The sequence below is a fragment of the Protopterus annectens genome, chromosome 9.part0 (assembly GCF_019279795.1).
Source record: "Protopterus annectens isolate FY-2018-M chromosome 9.part0, PAN1.0, whole genome shotgun sequence".
NCBI lineage: Eukaryota > Metazoa > Chordata > Ceratodontiformes > Protopteridae > Protopterus > Protopterus annectens.
The window spans coordinates 188,492,249-188,507,151 of NC_056743.1; the positions used below are offsets into that span (position 1 = coordinate 188,492,249).

At 36.6% G+C, this 14,903-nt stretch overlaps 1 protein-coding gene across 1 annotated transcript in view; it reads right to left on the reverse strand.

Moving 5' to 3' along the window:
* Positions 1 to 1,987: 1,987 nt before the first annotated feature.
* Positions 1,988 to 14,903, reverse strand: part of LOC122811121 (polypeptide N-acetylgalactosaminyltransferase 18-like) — a 404,996-nt gene continuing 392,080 nt past the window's right edge. The window contains exon 2 of the mRNA XM_044082722.1: positions 1,988 to 2,156. Coding sequence (XP_043938657.1) covers positions 2,143 to 2,156 — 14 coding nt within the window. The 3' untranslated portion in view covers positions 1,988 to 2,142. The remainder of the gene's footprint in view (positions 2,157 to 14,903) is intronic.

Consider the following 14,903-nt stretch of genomic DNA (forward strand, 5'->3'; position numbering starts at 1 on the left):
ACAAAGTTCACCCCAGGGATCACTCCAGTGGCTCTACTTGACAGAGGCACTGGGAACTAACGTTGGGTGGCACGATGCCAGGGCACATCTATGGGCTAGGCTTGTAATGGCTCCAGGGCCATTAGCCTAGTACACACCTATGAACCTGTGTAAAAACAGGTATATTTTTCACAATTGGCCAGATATACTCCATTTTATGTTGTACATGTGGGATAGATATTAAAGATGAATAACTGATGTGAGATTGGGTGTAAAACGTTCTTCTCAGTTTACATATCTACAGAACATACAGTTACAACAGGGAGTTTTTACTTTTTTGTTTTTAGGGACATCCGGTCCTGTTTTCTTATTACTCGAGCCAATATCCTTATAGCATAGCTATTATTTTAAATTTCTTTCTTTCTTGTATATAAAATGAAGTTTGTCACCAATTAGGCTCTTCATTTTATTATCCGAACATGAAATAGGACAATTTTTCTATATAATTCCTAATTTAGGGTGTCCGCCTGTTATATTTAGTGATGCATCCTACAGAACAGTCTGGATCACTGATTGGACTTCTACTAATGGCATTTCCGTTACCAGAAAAATATGGTCTACTTGTCTTCTCTCTCTCAGATATATTGTAATCAGTATTTTCTTAACCATCTCAGGGTCATACTCTCTTCAGTCATATCTGTCATTTCTTGGATAAAACCATCTGTGGTTGTGTTAAGTCTACTGGCTCTTACAAATTGGCTTTTCACAACAGTATTATACATGTGTCTAAGATGCATACTTTAAGTGTGAACGTACCTGGTTACTTGCGCATTTTTCTTGTATATGGTCGTGTCAAACCTACCATTACACGATATGTTCAAATCTAGAAAATTAACATTTTTATCAGAGAAACAGAGCTTAAATTTCAAAAAGTGTGTAGTATTTTGCAAATATTCAACAAATGTGTGTAATGTTTTGATATTTCCTAGCCAGATAAGGAAAATGTCATCAATAAAATGTTTCTAAAATGCTAAGTCAAAACCATTATAGTCATGAATGGGAATGCCTGGTTTTACTGCAGATGTTGAACAGGAGAGAGTATCCTGAGAATTTTGTGGTGTCTATCATGGATGAGGCGAAATGGAAAAGACTATCAGGTACATTTAAAGCCTTTCTGGGTACGAAAGTCAAAGTGAACCGGACCAATATTCCTGCTGTACAAGTCAGGTTTCCTAGGGCATTAATTTTGCCCTTTAACTTGCAATGTTTTGATATTAAAAATATTGTCGTGAAACACTGGAGTGTTTTTTTTTTTATTTAGATCCTGAATTAAGAATGTTCCTGGATGATAAACCAGAAGTGGTCTATAAAAAGATGTTAGTTTGAAAACATTATTGAAAAGACCCATTCAAAAAGTTGAAAAGGGGAGGAATTAAATGTGGACGTTGTACTTTGTGTAAGTATTATTTTAGAACAGGAATATGTGTTCATCAAGGGATTAGGTATCATTAGACCTAAGAAAAAGTACTATTGTTATTCAAAAGGGGATATTTACACTGTAGTGTGTCAACTTTATGATGTGTTTTATATAGAAAAAAACAAGAGGGCGCTAAAACAAAGAATATACCAGCATTTTTATGACATTAAGAATAAGGTGGATAGTAAAGCCCTATTCAGACATGTCAACTCTAATTACACACATTATTTAAATTTTTTTGTTACTGATCATGCTGACTTGGGGTTTCAAGGGGGTCCCCATGAATGACTACTTGGAGCACAAAGACAGTATAGGTCAGATCAGGAAAAACACAATTGAATTACCTGGTCTTAATGACCAGATATCATTAAGTGCATTACAGAAAAGCTGCTTATTTTGTATGAGAGAGATGTTTTACAAAAGGTTCATTCCACTGTGAACATTTTATATAATTTTTTAATAGGATATTTAGTTTAGGCTTTATTAATTAATTAATAGCTTAATTGATTGACCAATCTGATGTATTTAATGGATGTTTCCTGTGTTTGTGATTATTCTGATAAAGTCTAGTTGCCAGGACAAAAGCACTTAATAAATCTTTTATCCTAGTTGGTGGAGTTGTGTTCCATTTGTCCAACTCTGTTCCGTGTCATTACTTTCCTCAGTTTGATTTTTTTGTTCATCATTCAAGACTCTATCACTGTTATAAAAAAAAAAAAAAAAAAAAAAAAGAGTAATTAGTAACTCTAATATATACTAACAACCAGCCAATAAAAAGAAACAAAGTTAATCACATGATAAACATTAATTAAGCAGCATTAATGAAATCTTAATAGGATACTATCCTAAAATATTCTAAAAAGTTCTTAAATGCAAAATCTATTCTATAAACATTCTAAAAAATATATCAATTAAAAATAAAAATAAATATCCATTATCAGTTTGTAAAACATTTATAGACAATATACGGTAGAAAATACCAAGAAGATATTTGAAATTAGGATAATAACCCAGATACATCATAAAACAAAACACCGGACATTCAGGTAACATAGGATCATCTTCCCTTTAATGATGGTTTAACTCTATTCATAATACTGAACCTGGGATGGAAATCTAGTAATTTATTCATTTGAATACCTCACATCATCACAGTTATAATCAGAAATGACAGGTGACTATAAAGAATCAGGAGGTTATACATATTGTTGAACTTACTGTTTTTATGCAACTACATTAACATACACCAAGCAAGCATATACAATGATGAAAAAAGTGGACACCTATGTGCCTACAGTTTAAATGTCTTCATCCCTGCTTATAAAGTACTGACGGAACTACAGTACCCTTTGTCTTGCTAAATGTTTTTTTTCTGTTATTTCTGAACCAGCAGTCTGTGTGCTATGAAGAAATGCACATGAAACTCTTCACCATTTATCCACTAAATGTAATCTCAGTATTAAACACCATTACTCATCAAATTGTGCTGTAACACCATATGGAGGAATGTTGAAACAAACACTTCAGTTACTATGATGACATCTGTGTATTCTTTTTTTCTACCACTTCCCAGTTAACATATAGCTTATTTGGTCCCTATACATTTACTTAACGGAAGAATAAAATAGTCAAAAAGTAATACTTTGTGCAAATGGATTGATATATCTGATGAACATTTTCTCTCTCACAAAAAAAAATGCTAAAGATTAGACTTGCAGAGACTATAAAATAACACAGCCTTTACATCTTTAGAAGTCTGTCACCACTAATTAATATACTATTTGCTCAAATATGATGTATATATTCATGTATGGATTTTTTTTAAAAGATAGATTGTTTTAATTAAAAAATGCATATTTTTAATTTATCCATGCAGGGTTTGGCTAGACCGCTGTCCAGAATGACACCCTATCTCATTTTCTGGACAATACTATTTTGTATTTTCTGAACACTTCAACTGAGGACATTTTTTCTTTAGGAAAACTTCTCAACCATTATTAAAGACTTTAAATTATTATTAAACTTTTATAACTTTTATATTATAACTTTTTATTATTAAAGGCTTTGATTAGTGGCTTAGTCACCAGAGGATCTGAAGATGGCAAAAACATATGAGGAGGCAAGAATTTTCTCACTTCTGTCATTGAAAAGGTAGAGGAGATGTTCTGGGGAAACTCTCAAGTGTCTGTTGGAAGTGAAGACTGAGAAACAGGTAACTGGCAGCTGGCGAACAAGAAGTGGGGGCTGGGATGTGCAGGCTGTTCACCACTGCAGAAATGCGATAGTCCCCAGACACCCAGCTCCATGTCACACAGAGTAGTATGCAAGGCAGCATGTCATTAATGGAGTAGAGAACATTTACTCTCCAAAAACCACCAGCCAGCTGACATATGATGGTCCTGTTCCTCCATTTCTCCTGGTCAAGGGACACTAGATAAAAAAATAGCCTTACTGCTAGCAAATTATCTGGAGAAACAGTACCCACAAAATGAAGGGATGTGCTTGGGTATACCCCAACAGTGAAAACACTAGGGGAGAAGACAGAGCTATGGAACAAGTGAGGGGGGTCAGATGTTCAATGCTGTCTGACCCAAGTCTGTATAGGACAGTTCAGCACACAAATAAAAACAAAGACACTAACAGCCAGACAAGGGTTTAGTAAGTCACTTGTGCTTTATGTGGATGAATACATGAAGTCAACTACTGGGAAGCTGTGACCTGTTAAATGAAAACTGCTTTTGTTTGGATAATCCCTCCCCATGCATCGTCCATGTGGGAGATTTTTACCCCTACACTTTTGTTTCTTCTGCATACCAGCTCCAATGTTCCACAATCTCCAGGTTAGAGTGCACACTCTTTCCTAAAGGTGTACAGCCTTGCCATTTATTAATATAACAAGTTTTGATTTCTAACCATATGCCTGATTCCACAAGAAACATGGACAAATAATTTGTAAACATTTTTTTTTGCTAGTACCTCACCCTTAGTTGTCAGTGGTGGAATTCAAACCCCACTGGTACTAGCCATTCTGACATCACAGTGGGTAGCCTCTTGCTATCTGGGTGTTACACTGATGACAGTGACCACATCCCCCTTGGTGACAGCAGTGCTAACCTAATATCATCACACCTAGAATTACCTATGGTCAGTTATGAAGGCTTTTGAACTGCCAGTAGCATTTACTACTGCAAACCATGCCCTCTAGCATGTCGGTCCCACTAATATTCTATACCTACCTTTCCAAAGAATTGCATGATGAAGGTGTACATTGCCAGCGTCATGCTTTTATTAACCATCAGACATCTGATTTTCTATGGACAGTCACATGGTCTATGTGGCAGGAACAGGGAAGTTGCAGGCCAAAGGTTATGTACATACATGTGAATGAAGCACCTCTTAGCTGCAACACACACCCCGTGAGCAAGCCAAAGATAGCCAACACAGCAGAATGCCATGACAGTTCTTCATATAAATACACAGAAAAGGGAGAGGTTAGGAAGGCCAGAAATGGGACAAGAGCAAGCAGGGGAGCACATACAAGGGTAAACTGAAGGAAAATGAGGTGACTGAGAAGGGCATTTGTGCATATGCCAGATTCCCATTTTCCTTTCTTACATAAGTGAAGTTGGCAAGGTAAGATAGCAGGTTGAGTCAAACAAAAAAATGCAGATGTTGGTATTGGAACAAAAGGGAGGACAACTGCAGAGGGACACAGATATAGAGAGAGGGCAACTGGTGCCAGGTCAGACTTGACAACAGGGTATGAGAAGTGACACACAAGGAAGGGAAACTCCATGGTGAATTTGATCAGCCCACAGGAAAAATAATCCAGCCATCAGTCACCTCCATGGCTGACATTATAGACAGGCTCTGTATCTGATGGCCCAGTGTATGGTGTAAGAGATAGATCAAACAAACTTCACCAATAATAAATTAAATGAGTTTATTGAAGCGCTTTTCGTCTGCACTGTGTGCAAACTTCTTCAGATACATAATTAAAATTTACCACACCTATATAAGTAAATTCAGGTTGGTATAATTAACCAATCTAATAAGACAATCTAGTAAAACAGACTACTCCATCTTCTTAAAGACATATGAAAGTCATTGTTTAACTTTCCATTCAACCAGTTAAACAAAAACAATGACATCAAAATTCAATTAAAAATTCCTTATGTGTTGTATAAACTCAATATAATAATTCATCCATCAAAAACAGTCTTTATAAACACTGTAATGCATAAAATAAATAAACTTATATATAACTAACAATATTTAATATAAATCCAGTATTAATAATGATACTACTACTATGAGGCTCACATCAGCTTTATCTCTTTAGACTTTTCAGTTTAAGAATACTACTTAATGAACATGATTCATTTAAGCCTGGGAAATTATGAGCATCTAGTCTGATCTGCCATTTAAGCTCGAATTCTTCTAGCAGTAATGGTAATCAGATAATTACTCTTCGACATGCTGCATCATGTCAAGAAACTGAGGTAGGATTTGGAAGGCTGGCACCTGTGAAACTGGATGGTTAATTCTACATAAACCTCTTAATCATCTAGGAGAGGCAGCCCACATACCCTTCTTGACTCTCGCTATGAGAAGTACATGCTTTCTAACTCCCATATGGTGTCCACTGTCCATAGCATAATGGTAAATAATGTCCTGCTCACGGAAGTGATGGCATGGCACCTGCTAGTAGACTCGTCTACAACTCCGAGGGTGATGACATGCACCATCATAGGCACTGGTTCTGTAAGTACCCACTAACACCTGTTGCTGTACTGCTACTCCCAGCACCATAACAGGAATAAAGATGCTCTATATTGAAAATTCCTGTCACAAAAAGATGAGCATCACAACTCTTTAGACTAAATGTATACATTTCTAAATTTCTCAACATGTCTGATTTCAACATTTGCATATGCAGTGAATCTCATTAGCATATCAGTGCTCATTTGCATGCCATTATACAGTCTTATGCGTGCCATGCATACTAGCTACTTCTCCTATTGTGCAGTCATATTTCTTGGGTCTCTGAATTGCCCTTTACCTGTGTGTCATTTATCTGTAAATGCCAATTCTTTTTGAATACCCCCATACCTTATGCCCTGATGCTGTTAATGTTATGTAGTGAATAATCTTTTTTTTACTTAATTTCATGAGAGAACAAACAATATTCACAAAAACAGGGACTTTTCTAGCCCAGAAATCCCTATTAGGGTATGGTGCTGTACATTAAGATCATGAAGTTAAGTATGCATTTTGCTTCATAGCTTTTCCTGTGATCCACAGGACAGTCTTCTTTTTTTCTTAGCCTCTGTTACTGGCCTTAAAACCCTACTGATTCTCCAGTGGCACCTTAATTCCCAAATCCCATGCTACCTAGGACAACATTTCACTGCCAGGAGGTCTCCACCACACTTCAAGGAGCAAAGCCTATAAACTGTTCTAGAATGTGTGATGGCCCCTACTCCGGGCCAGTAATCAAGTAACCTCAGTCCTCACCACTGACACCTGTGAGGGATGGCCACTAGCAGCAAAAATGGATTCACACAGTACTTTCAGATGCAGCTCTCTGCACCAAGAGCACACAGGAAGCACACTCCAGGACTGGGGCTGGACTCTCTTTCTCCAGGCCCGAAACAACACTCCACACTAACTACTTTGGAGTTCTGTGTCCCTATTCCAAGTAGCTGATACACACACCTGGATATTTGATTTTTACACACACACACACACACACACACACACACACACACACACACACACACACACACACACACACACACACACACACACCTGGGAAAGGCTGGCAGAGTTTTACCAGCTGTGCACCCTCTGCCCAGACTATAAGTTAATTATGCTGCCACCAGTCAGCTACTCTATGGCTCTTACATGGGTACCCAATTGTACTGAGTAAAATTAATACTAATACAAATGGCAGAGTTTGACCAATGCAGCAAAGCTTTCAGGAGTGGCCACAGAGTCACTAAAATAAGCAAAAGTACTCTCAAGATGTTAAACATGTTCTCTAAATGACCAGCCACAATGAAAGGTACAGAAATATTTAATAATAAATAATAAAATAGAAAACATGAGAATACTGAATATCAAGTTACAATAAACACCAGAGATGCAATCACAGGAGATATAAAAAATAACACAGTTGGATAGATTCACACAAATGCAGAAAAGCAATACTTAACAAATCTCACTATATTTTCCTGACTAGTCTAAATAATAACTATTCTCTGGTTACTTACTAAAGAGAAGACAAGATGAAGTGTGTTGAGTTGCCTACTACAGCAAGGCAAGATGAGGTGCGTGAGATATCTTGCCTGTCATAGTCTGGAAGACAAACTGTTGCTGTGAGAGTTCCATCATATCTCTCACGTAACATCTAAATAATCATTTCATTTCAGTACTGTTATAGAATGACATCATACCTGGTCACCTGACTCTGGTACAATAAAAACCCAGAGCTTTTCTAAGATCTGTTGCAGCATCTGAAAGCTATAAAACAATTTCAAAAACTTGCACCTTTCCAGGGTACCAATCAGTTCACCCTAAGGACAGAACAGTAATATTCCTAGTCCTGGTATTCTTAGACATTTTTGTCTCTGTCTGTAATCAAATCTGTAAGATAAAATCTTTATGGCCTAACTCAACCCATTTAATTTTTCAAAATTAGCTGGACTAAGATTAACCTCTTCCCATCTAGAATTCTCTGTTAAAACATATACATTTAAATCAGTTATAATAATACTGCCTGGCATACATGTACATCACTTTTCTGTCCAGCAGGACAACCTGTTGGTGCATTTTTAATACAAGCAACTTTACAAATACATTTTTAACACAAGCATCTGTACAAATCACTATGATAGTCGGTTGACAAAAAATTATTTATAAAGTTCCAGCTAGCTATCCTGGCATATATTAAACATGCATTGCTCTATTCTACCTAGCACAGATGGCACTACCTCATATCATAGAATGGTGCAGTCCACTAATGGGACAGGAAATGGAGGAAGGCAGGACTCGCTGTAAAAACTTTAGGTGTTTTTGTTGCATATTGTGATGCAGGCATGCAATCAAGTAATTCTACCTGCTCCCTTGTCCTCATATGCATTGCTATGATGGCCTTGCTTACTTCTCACTTTCAATTTGCAGTTCTACATAACAACCCCGTGTCAAAAGCAGGTACTGCCAGTGCAGCTAGCTGGAATTTTGTAAATAATTATATGCTATTGGTGAATATCGACATGATTTATAGAAGATGCTTGTGTTACAACTGTATTAGAACCGTACATCATGTGTATATCAAACTGCTGGTACAGAAGTGTATGTTGGAAAGGTTTTTGCAAAGTGCTGTTTAAAATGTATCCACAGTATACCCTAATGGAAATTTACAGAAATGTACATGCAGTATTGTAACTGTTTAAATGTATATTTTAACAATGGAAACTGGAATACAGGAGGTTAACTTCAGAAAAACAGCTGAAATTAAATTACTTTATGGTGATGCAAAAAAGAGGATATCTTTCAGTTTCAATGCAGCAAGGAGACAATGTCTAAAACTACGGAGCTTTATGTGTTGTCTTGGAAGTGTTTTATCATTTTATGACTTCCACCATCTGCCTAAGATCTGAGGTGTATGTATTTTCACAGGTAGATGCTAAATACTGCCAGATTCCAACAGTGTGGGTTTCACCTATGACAGAGTCAGATGACAAGAAAGTCATTCTGCAAGCTATCACAGCAGTAATATTTGAAATATTAATTTGAGATCTCTCTTGGAGAGAGACAGCATTCTGTATTCTGTCTTTGACCTGACAACTAGAATATCCATTCACCACACATGCCTTGCTCTGTAAGTAAGTTTCTAGGGACTAGTAACTCTTAGATATGGTCAGGAATATAGCAAAGCTTAGTTTAGATATTTTTCTTCATTTATTTGAGACTGTCCTGCAATGTTGTTTTAAATATTTCCAGTGATTTTGAACTCTGATGTCACTGTAAATATATATTCAGTATTGTCTTGTTCTTTTATTAGTTATTACTAAATATATTTATCAAACATTTAATTGTGGCTGATCTGTCTAGTGATATTTAAGTTCTGAGAGTAATTGCATATTTATTTTGGGACACTCCTAATAGCCATGCTCTTGGTCAAACTACCATTTGTATTAATAGTAACTTTACACAGTAAGATTGGTCACCTTTTGTTTAGGGCCATAAAGTAGCTAAGGAGCTGGCTGGTGGCAGCGATAACTACCTTATTATCTGGGAAAAAGGGGGCATAGCTATATATATATATATATATATATATATATATATATATATATATATATAAATCAAACCTCCAAGAGTGTGTGTCAGCTACTTGGGCAGGGACAAGAAGCACTGGCTGGACAGACAGGGTGCAAGAGTCATGTGTATATCAAACTGCTGGTACAGAAGTATGTGTGGAAAGGTTTTTGCAAAGTGCTGTTTAAAGTGTATCCACAGTGTACCCTAGTGGAAAATTACAGAAATGTACATGCACTAATGTAACTGTTTAAATGTATATTTTAACATTGAAACTGGAACACACGAGGTTAACTTCAGAAAAATAGTTGAAATTAAATTACTTTATGGCTATGCAAAAAAAAGAGGATATCTTTCAGTTTCACTGCAGCAAGGAGACACAATGTCTGAAACTAGGGACTTTTAAGTATTGTCTTGGAAGTATTTTATCATTTTACGACTTCCACCATCTACCTAAGATCTGAGGTTTATGTATTTTCCCAGGTAGATACTAAATACTGCCACATTTCCTGCAAGCTATCACAGCAGTAATATTTGGGATATTAATTTGAGATCTCTCTCTTGGAGAGAGAGAGAGAACATTATGTATTCTGTCTTTGGCCTGACAACTAGAAGATCAATTCACCACATCTGCCTTGCTCTTTAAGTAAGTTTCCAGGGAATAGTAACTCTTTTGATATGGACAGGAATATAGTAAAGCTTAGTTTAGATATTTTTCTTCATTTATTTGAGACTGCCCTACAATACTGTTGTAAATATTTCCGGTGATTTTAAACTCTGATGTCACTGTAAATATATATTTAGTATTGTCTTGTTCTTTTACTTATTATTAAATATATTTATTAAACATTTCAATGTGGCTGATCGGTCTAGAGATATTTAAGTTCAGGGAGTACTTGCATATTTATATGGTGACACTATGCACCACTCCTAATAGCCTTCCTCTTGGTCAAACTACAACTTGTATTGATAGTAACATTACACAGTAAGACTGGACACCCTTTAAGGGCCGTAAAGCAGCTGATAAGGAGCTGGCTGGTGGCAATGATAACTGCCTTATAGTCTGGGAATATGGGGGCATAGCTAGTAAACCTGTGTCAGCCTTTTCCAGGTGTGTGTGTGTGTGTGTGTGTGTGTGTGTGTGTGTGTGTGGTATAAATCAAACCTCCAAGAGTGGTGCAGGAGGTCTTGGCTTGGCCACTCAGCCGAGATCTCAACTCTATAGCTGTGCCAGTGGGAAGTCTTACTGGGGAGTCTTCACTGAAGATTCATGAGGATAGCTGTTTTAAACAAACCAATTGACCATTCATGACATCTGTTTATTCTTATGACAAATTGTGTATTTTGTGACTATTATGACATACACATAACTGCTACTAGTTATTTTGCACGACTCCACTGAAAGTGATACAGGACAGTGAAACATATAATGGATTTGACTTTCTGTACCAAACACTTGTGCTTAAAAGGTGTAGTTCAGGTACAATAGTTTAAAGTTTAATTTATTTTTTTATGAAACCACAACTTCTTCAGATTGTGTGTGTGTGTGTGTGTGTGAGAGAAACAGACACTAAGTGATACTAGTACCACTTTGGTGGACAGTCCTTTTCCAAAAGAAGAATTAAACGGCACTTACAAAAGCATTCTCTGTTATGAGACCAGATAATAATAATGGAGAAGCTATGCAGCAGATCACCATTTCTTTAGATGAACGTGGCCAGAATTTATTTGTACAAGTATTACTATGAAGAATTTATCTGTATAAATAACATCTGTTTGATGCATCTGCAGTGGTGCAGCAGTGCATTGTTGCCTCACAGCAAGAGGTTCTCCCGTTAGATTCTTGGCTGGAGTGCCTTCTGTGTGGAGTCTGCATGTCCTCCCCGCGGTCGAGTGGCGTTCCGAAAGACATGCGTGAATGGGCGTGCCTTCATTGAAGGTTGGGCATCGAGCTGGCAACTCGGCACCGTAAAAATCAACTCCAATCATTAGCTGACTGGAGTTCCGCTGTGGCGACCCCTAACTGGGAAAAGCCAAAAGACAAACAACAACATCTGTTTGATGCAAAACTTCCCAAAATTTAAGAAGTCAGATATGAGAGTAATAATGAGGTAATGTTAGACATTAACAATTCCTTCAATTAGGAAGGATATGGTCAGGTAAAATGCAGCTTTAAATCTTGGTGGGTAATATAAATAAATGCTATGAAACATTCAAATGCCTTTTGGAGTATTAGCTTAGTGGGGGTAAGGATATGTTTTCTGTCTGTGCTTATTAGGTAACAACTATTCTTCAGCTGGCAAATACGAAATAGCCACAGTAAAATTCATATTTTTCCTTCCTCTTATCATTCAGTTGCAAAACCAAGCTTAATTTGATGTTGGAAGGACAAGGAACATCCACAGAATTTAATAATGACCTCCTGCCACAAGAAAATTTGAACTAATGTCCTGCTTTGCAGACCCATGCCCTACACATCATTTAGACATGGTGCAGTTCAACCTCATTAGCTTTTATTGCTACAGATGTCTTTATTTCCACTGCCTGAGCTTAATGGAATTCTTTTCAGAAGTACACAGCACTTAAGCAGGCCTCTTAAACTTTCATTCATTTCTGACTGCTACTGTTACCATCTGAATACCTGATTAATACTTAGCATGATCTATAATGTCTTATATTACTAATACGAATAAATAAGCGGTAAGAGAAGCAAGCAGTTCCTTAGTATCACTGCAACAATGGAAAATGTAGCAAAACTAAACAAAAGTGAATTTTCTGGTTATGTGTCTGCTACAAATTATTCAAAGTAGTGTGTTTAAAAGCAGCTTAATTTTTTTTAAATGCTATATAATAAATCAGTGAATTAATGTCAAAAGCAAACTGAAAGTCAAGGGATAATGCTCTACTTGGCCAGTACAGTACAACAACATTAGTGTTTCAGTAACACCAAGGTCAGGAATCTAGGGGAAAAAAAAGCATTACTTTTATGGGTGATATGGAGTTAATGTATCAAATGACTTGTATTTAACAAAGTGTTTTTTTTAAAAGGTACATAATTCATATGATGAAACTACAGAAATACCACTATTAATAATTATTTAACATTTTAACATCAAAATTAATTATGTTGAAACTGAGTTATGTTCACTTAGCTTTATAACTTGTATTAGTGAGGATCAAGTCACAGATGAAAACCGTTTGGCTTGTTGCTCTTACAGTGTCATACAAAGGTCAACCATAGTATTAATGCAAACTTACTTATGTAAAGCATCTGTGATCTTTTAATTTTTTTCATTCTATGCCATAAGAATGAAGTCAGTGCTTACAGTGGAATGCAATACTGCCATTAATATGTAGCAACTTCCTTGATATGAAAACTATTTTCACAAAATCTTTTTTGATCTAATTAATTAATTTGAATCATGAGTCACAGCATTACATAAATATGTTAGACAAAGATAAGTGGAAAGAAAGTCTATGTACTGGATACTATACAAAATTACACTTAAAAGTACTTGAATTTCAAAATACAACATATTAAGTTGTTTGTCTTTCGGCTTTTTCCCAGTAAGGGGTCACCACAGCGGAACTCCGGACCGCTAATGATTGGCAGTAGATTTTTTTTTTTTTACGAAACACCGAGGTGCCAGCTCGATGCCCAACTTTCAACGAAGGCACGCCCATTTACGCATGCATATCTTTCGAACACTACCCAACTGAGGGGAGGACATACAGACTCCACACAGAAGGCACTCCCAAGCCAAGCTGAGAATCGAACGGGAGAACCTCTTGCTGTGAGGTAACAATGCTACCGATGTACCACAGCGGCTTCATACAAAATACAACATATTAAGTACTGAGAAAGAATTTGGTTAGGCACTGAAAAAATTAAATGAATGTAAAGACGCATGACTGTATACAATAGCAGTGCATAAACAGACTTGTTTAGGGACATACTCAGGTAATAAGCATTATTATACAATGACCCCCACCCCCCATTAATATTCCAAAACGTGCACGCTGATTGGTCAGCATGCACATTGTAAATTAGACTTATAATAATGGAAAATGGTCCGGTCACCTGGACTTTTTCCATTAGTATAAGTCTTTTTTTACAGCAGAGGAGAACGCAAGATCTCCATTGCTTTTTACACTCTGTCTCGCTATGTTAAAGGAGTTTAACATAGCGAGACAGCTTTAAAAAAAGTAACGGAGATCTTCCTTTCTCAGTTTCTTTTTTTAAAGCTGTCTCACTATGTTAAATGGGTTTAACATAACGAGACAGCTTTAAAAAAAGCAACAGAGATTCTGTCTCGCTGTGTTAAACTCCTTTAACATAGTGAGACAGTTTGCAAAAAGCAACAGAGATCTTGCTTTCTCCGTTGCTTCCACCCACAGCTCTGATGTACTGCATAAGCATACACATGTGCAGTACATCAGAACTGCCACAGAATACCAGACAGCTGCGGAAGGGCAGCAAGGAGGCATTATACAATGTCATTATTTAAGAAAAGTAATTATTTTTTTTCTTAAATAATGTCATTGTATAATAGCAGTAACCCACTTCTGGGTGTGGGTAATGCTGGATTTGCCCACAGTTGTCTTTGTTTGGCCACTCGGGTTTCGCCCTCATGACCAAACTACACCAACCGTGGGTAAATCCAGCATTATCCACACCCAGGCATGGGTTATTGCTTTAGTAAATATCAAAAGAAATTATCATTCATTAGTGTCTTTGCAAAAAAAATACACACACACACACACACAAAACAGATGCAGAACACAGATGCTCAGATACATACAATAAATACAAACACACAAAACACACACGCTATTTTTTTTCTGAAGTTTTATGATATTTAGTCACAGATAAAATAAAGTTTAAGGTTCAGTTAGGTTCCTACCCATGTCTGCCTCCCCATTTGTAAAGGAATATTTACTTAAATTACTTTAAAAACACATAGAACAGATAGCATTTTTTAAGTAAGAGATATAGCCAAACAATCAAATATCACAAAAGTGCGTTAAAGAACAGTAGTTCGATAGCCTACCCTACATAGATGGCTGTAAGTGCAAAGTGGAGCTTTAAAAATCACTTCAGTAGTGCACCCCATTATAACTAAAT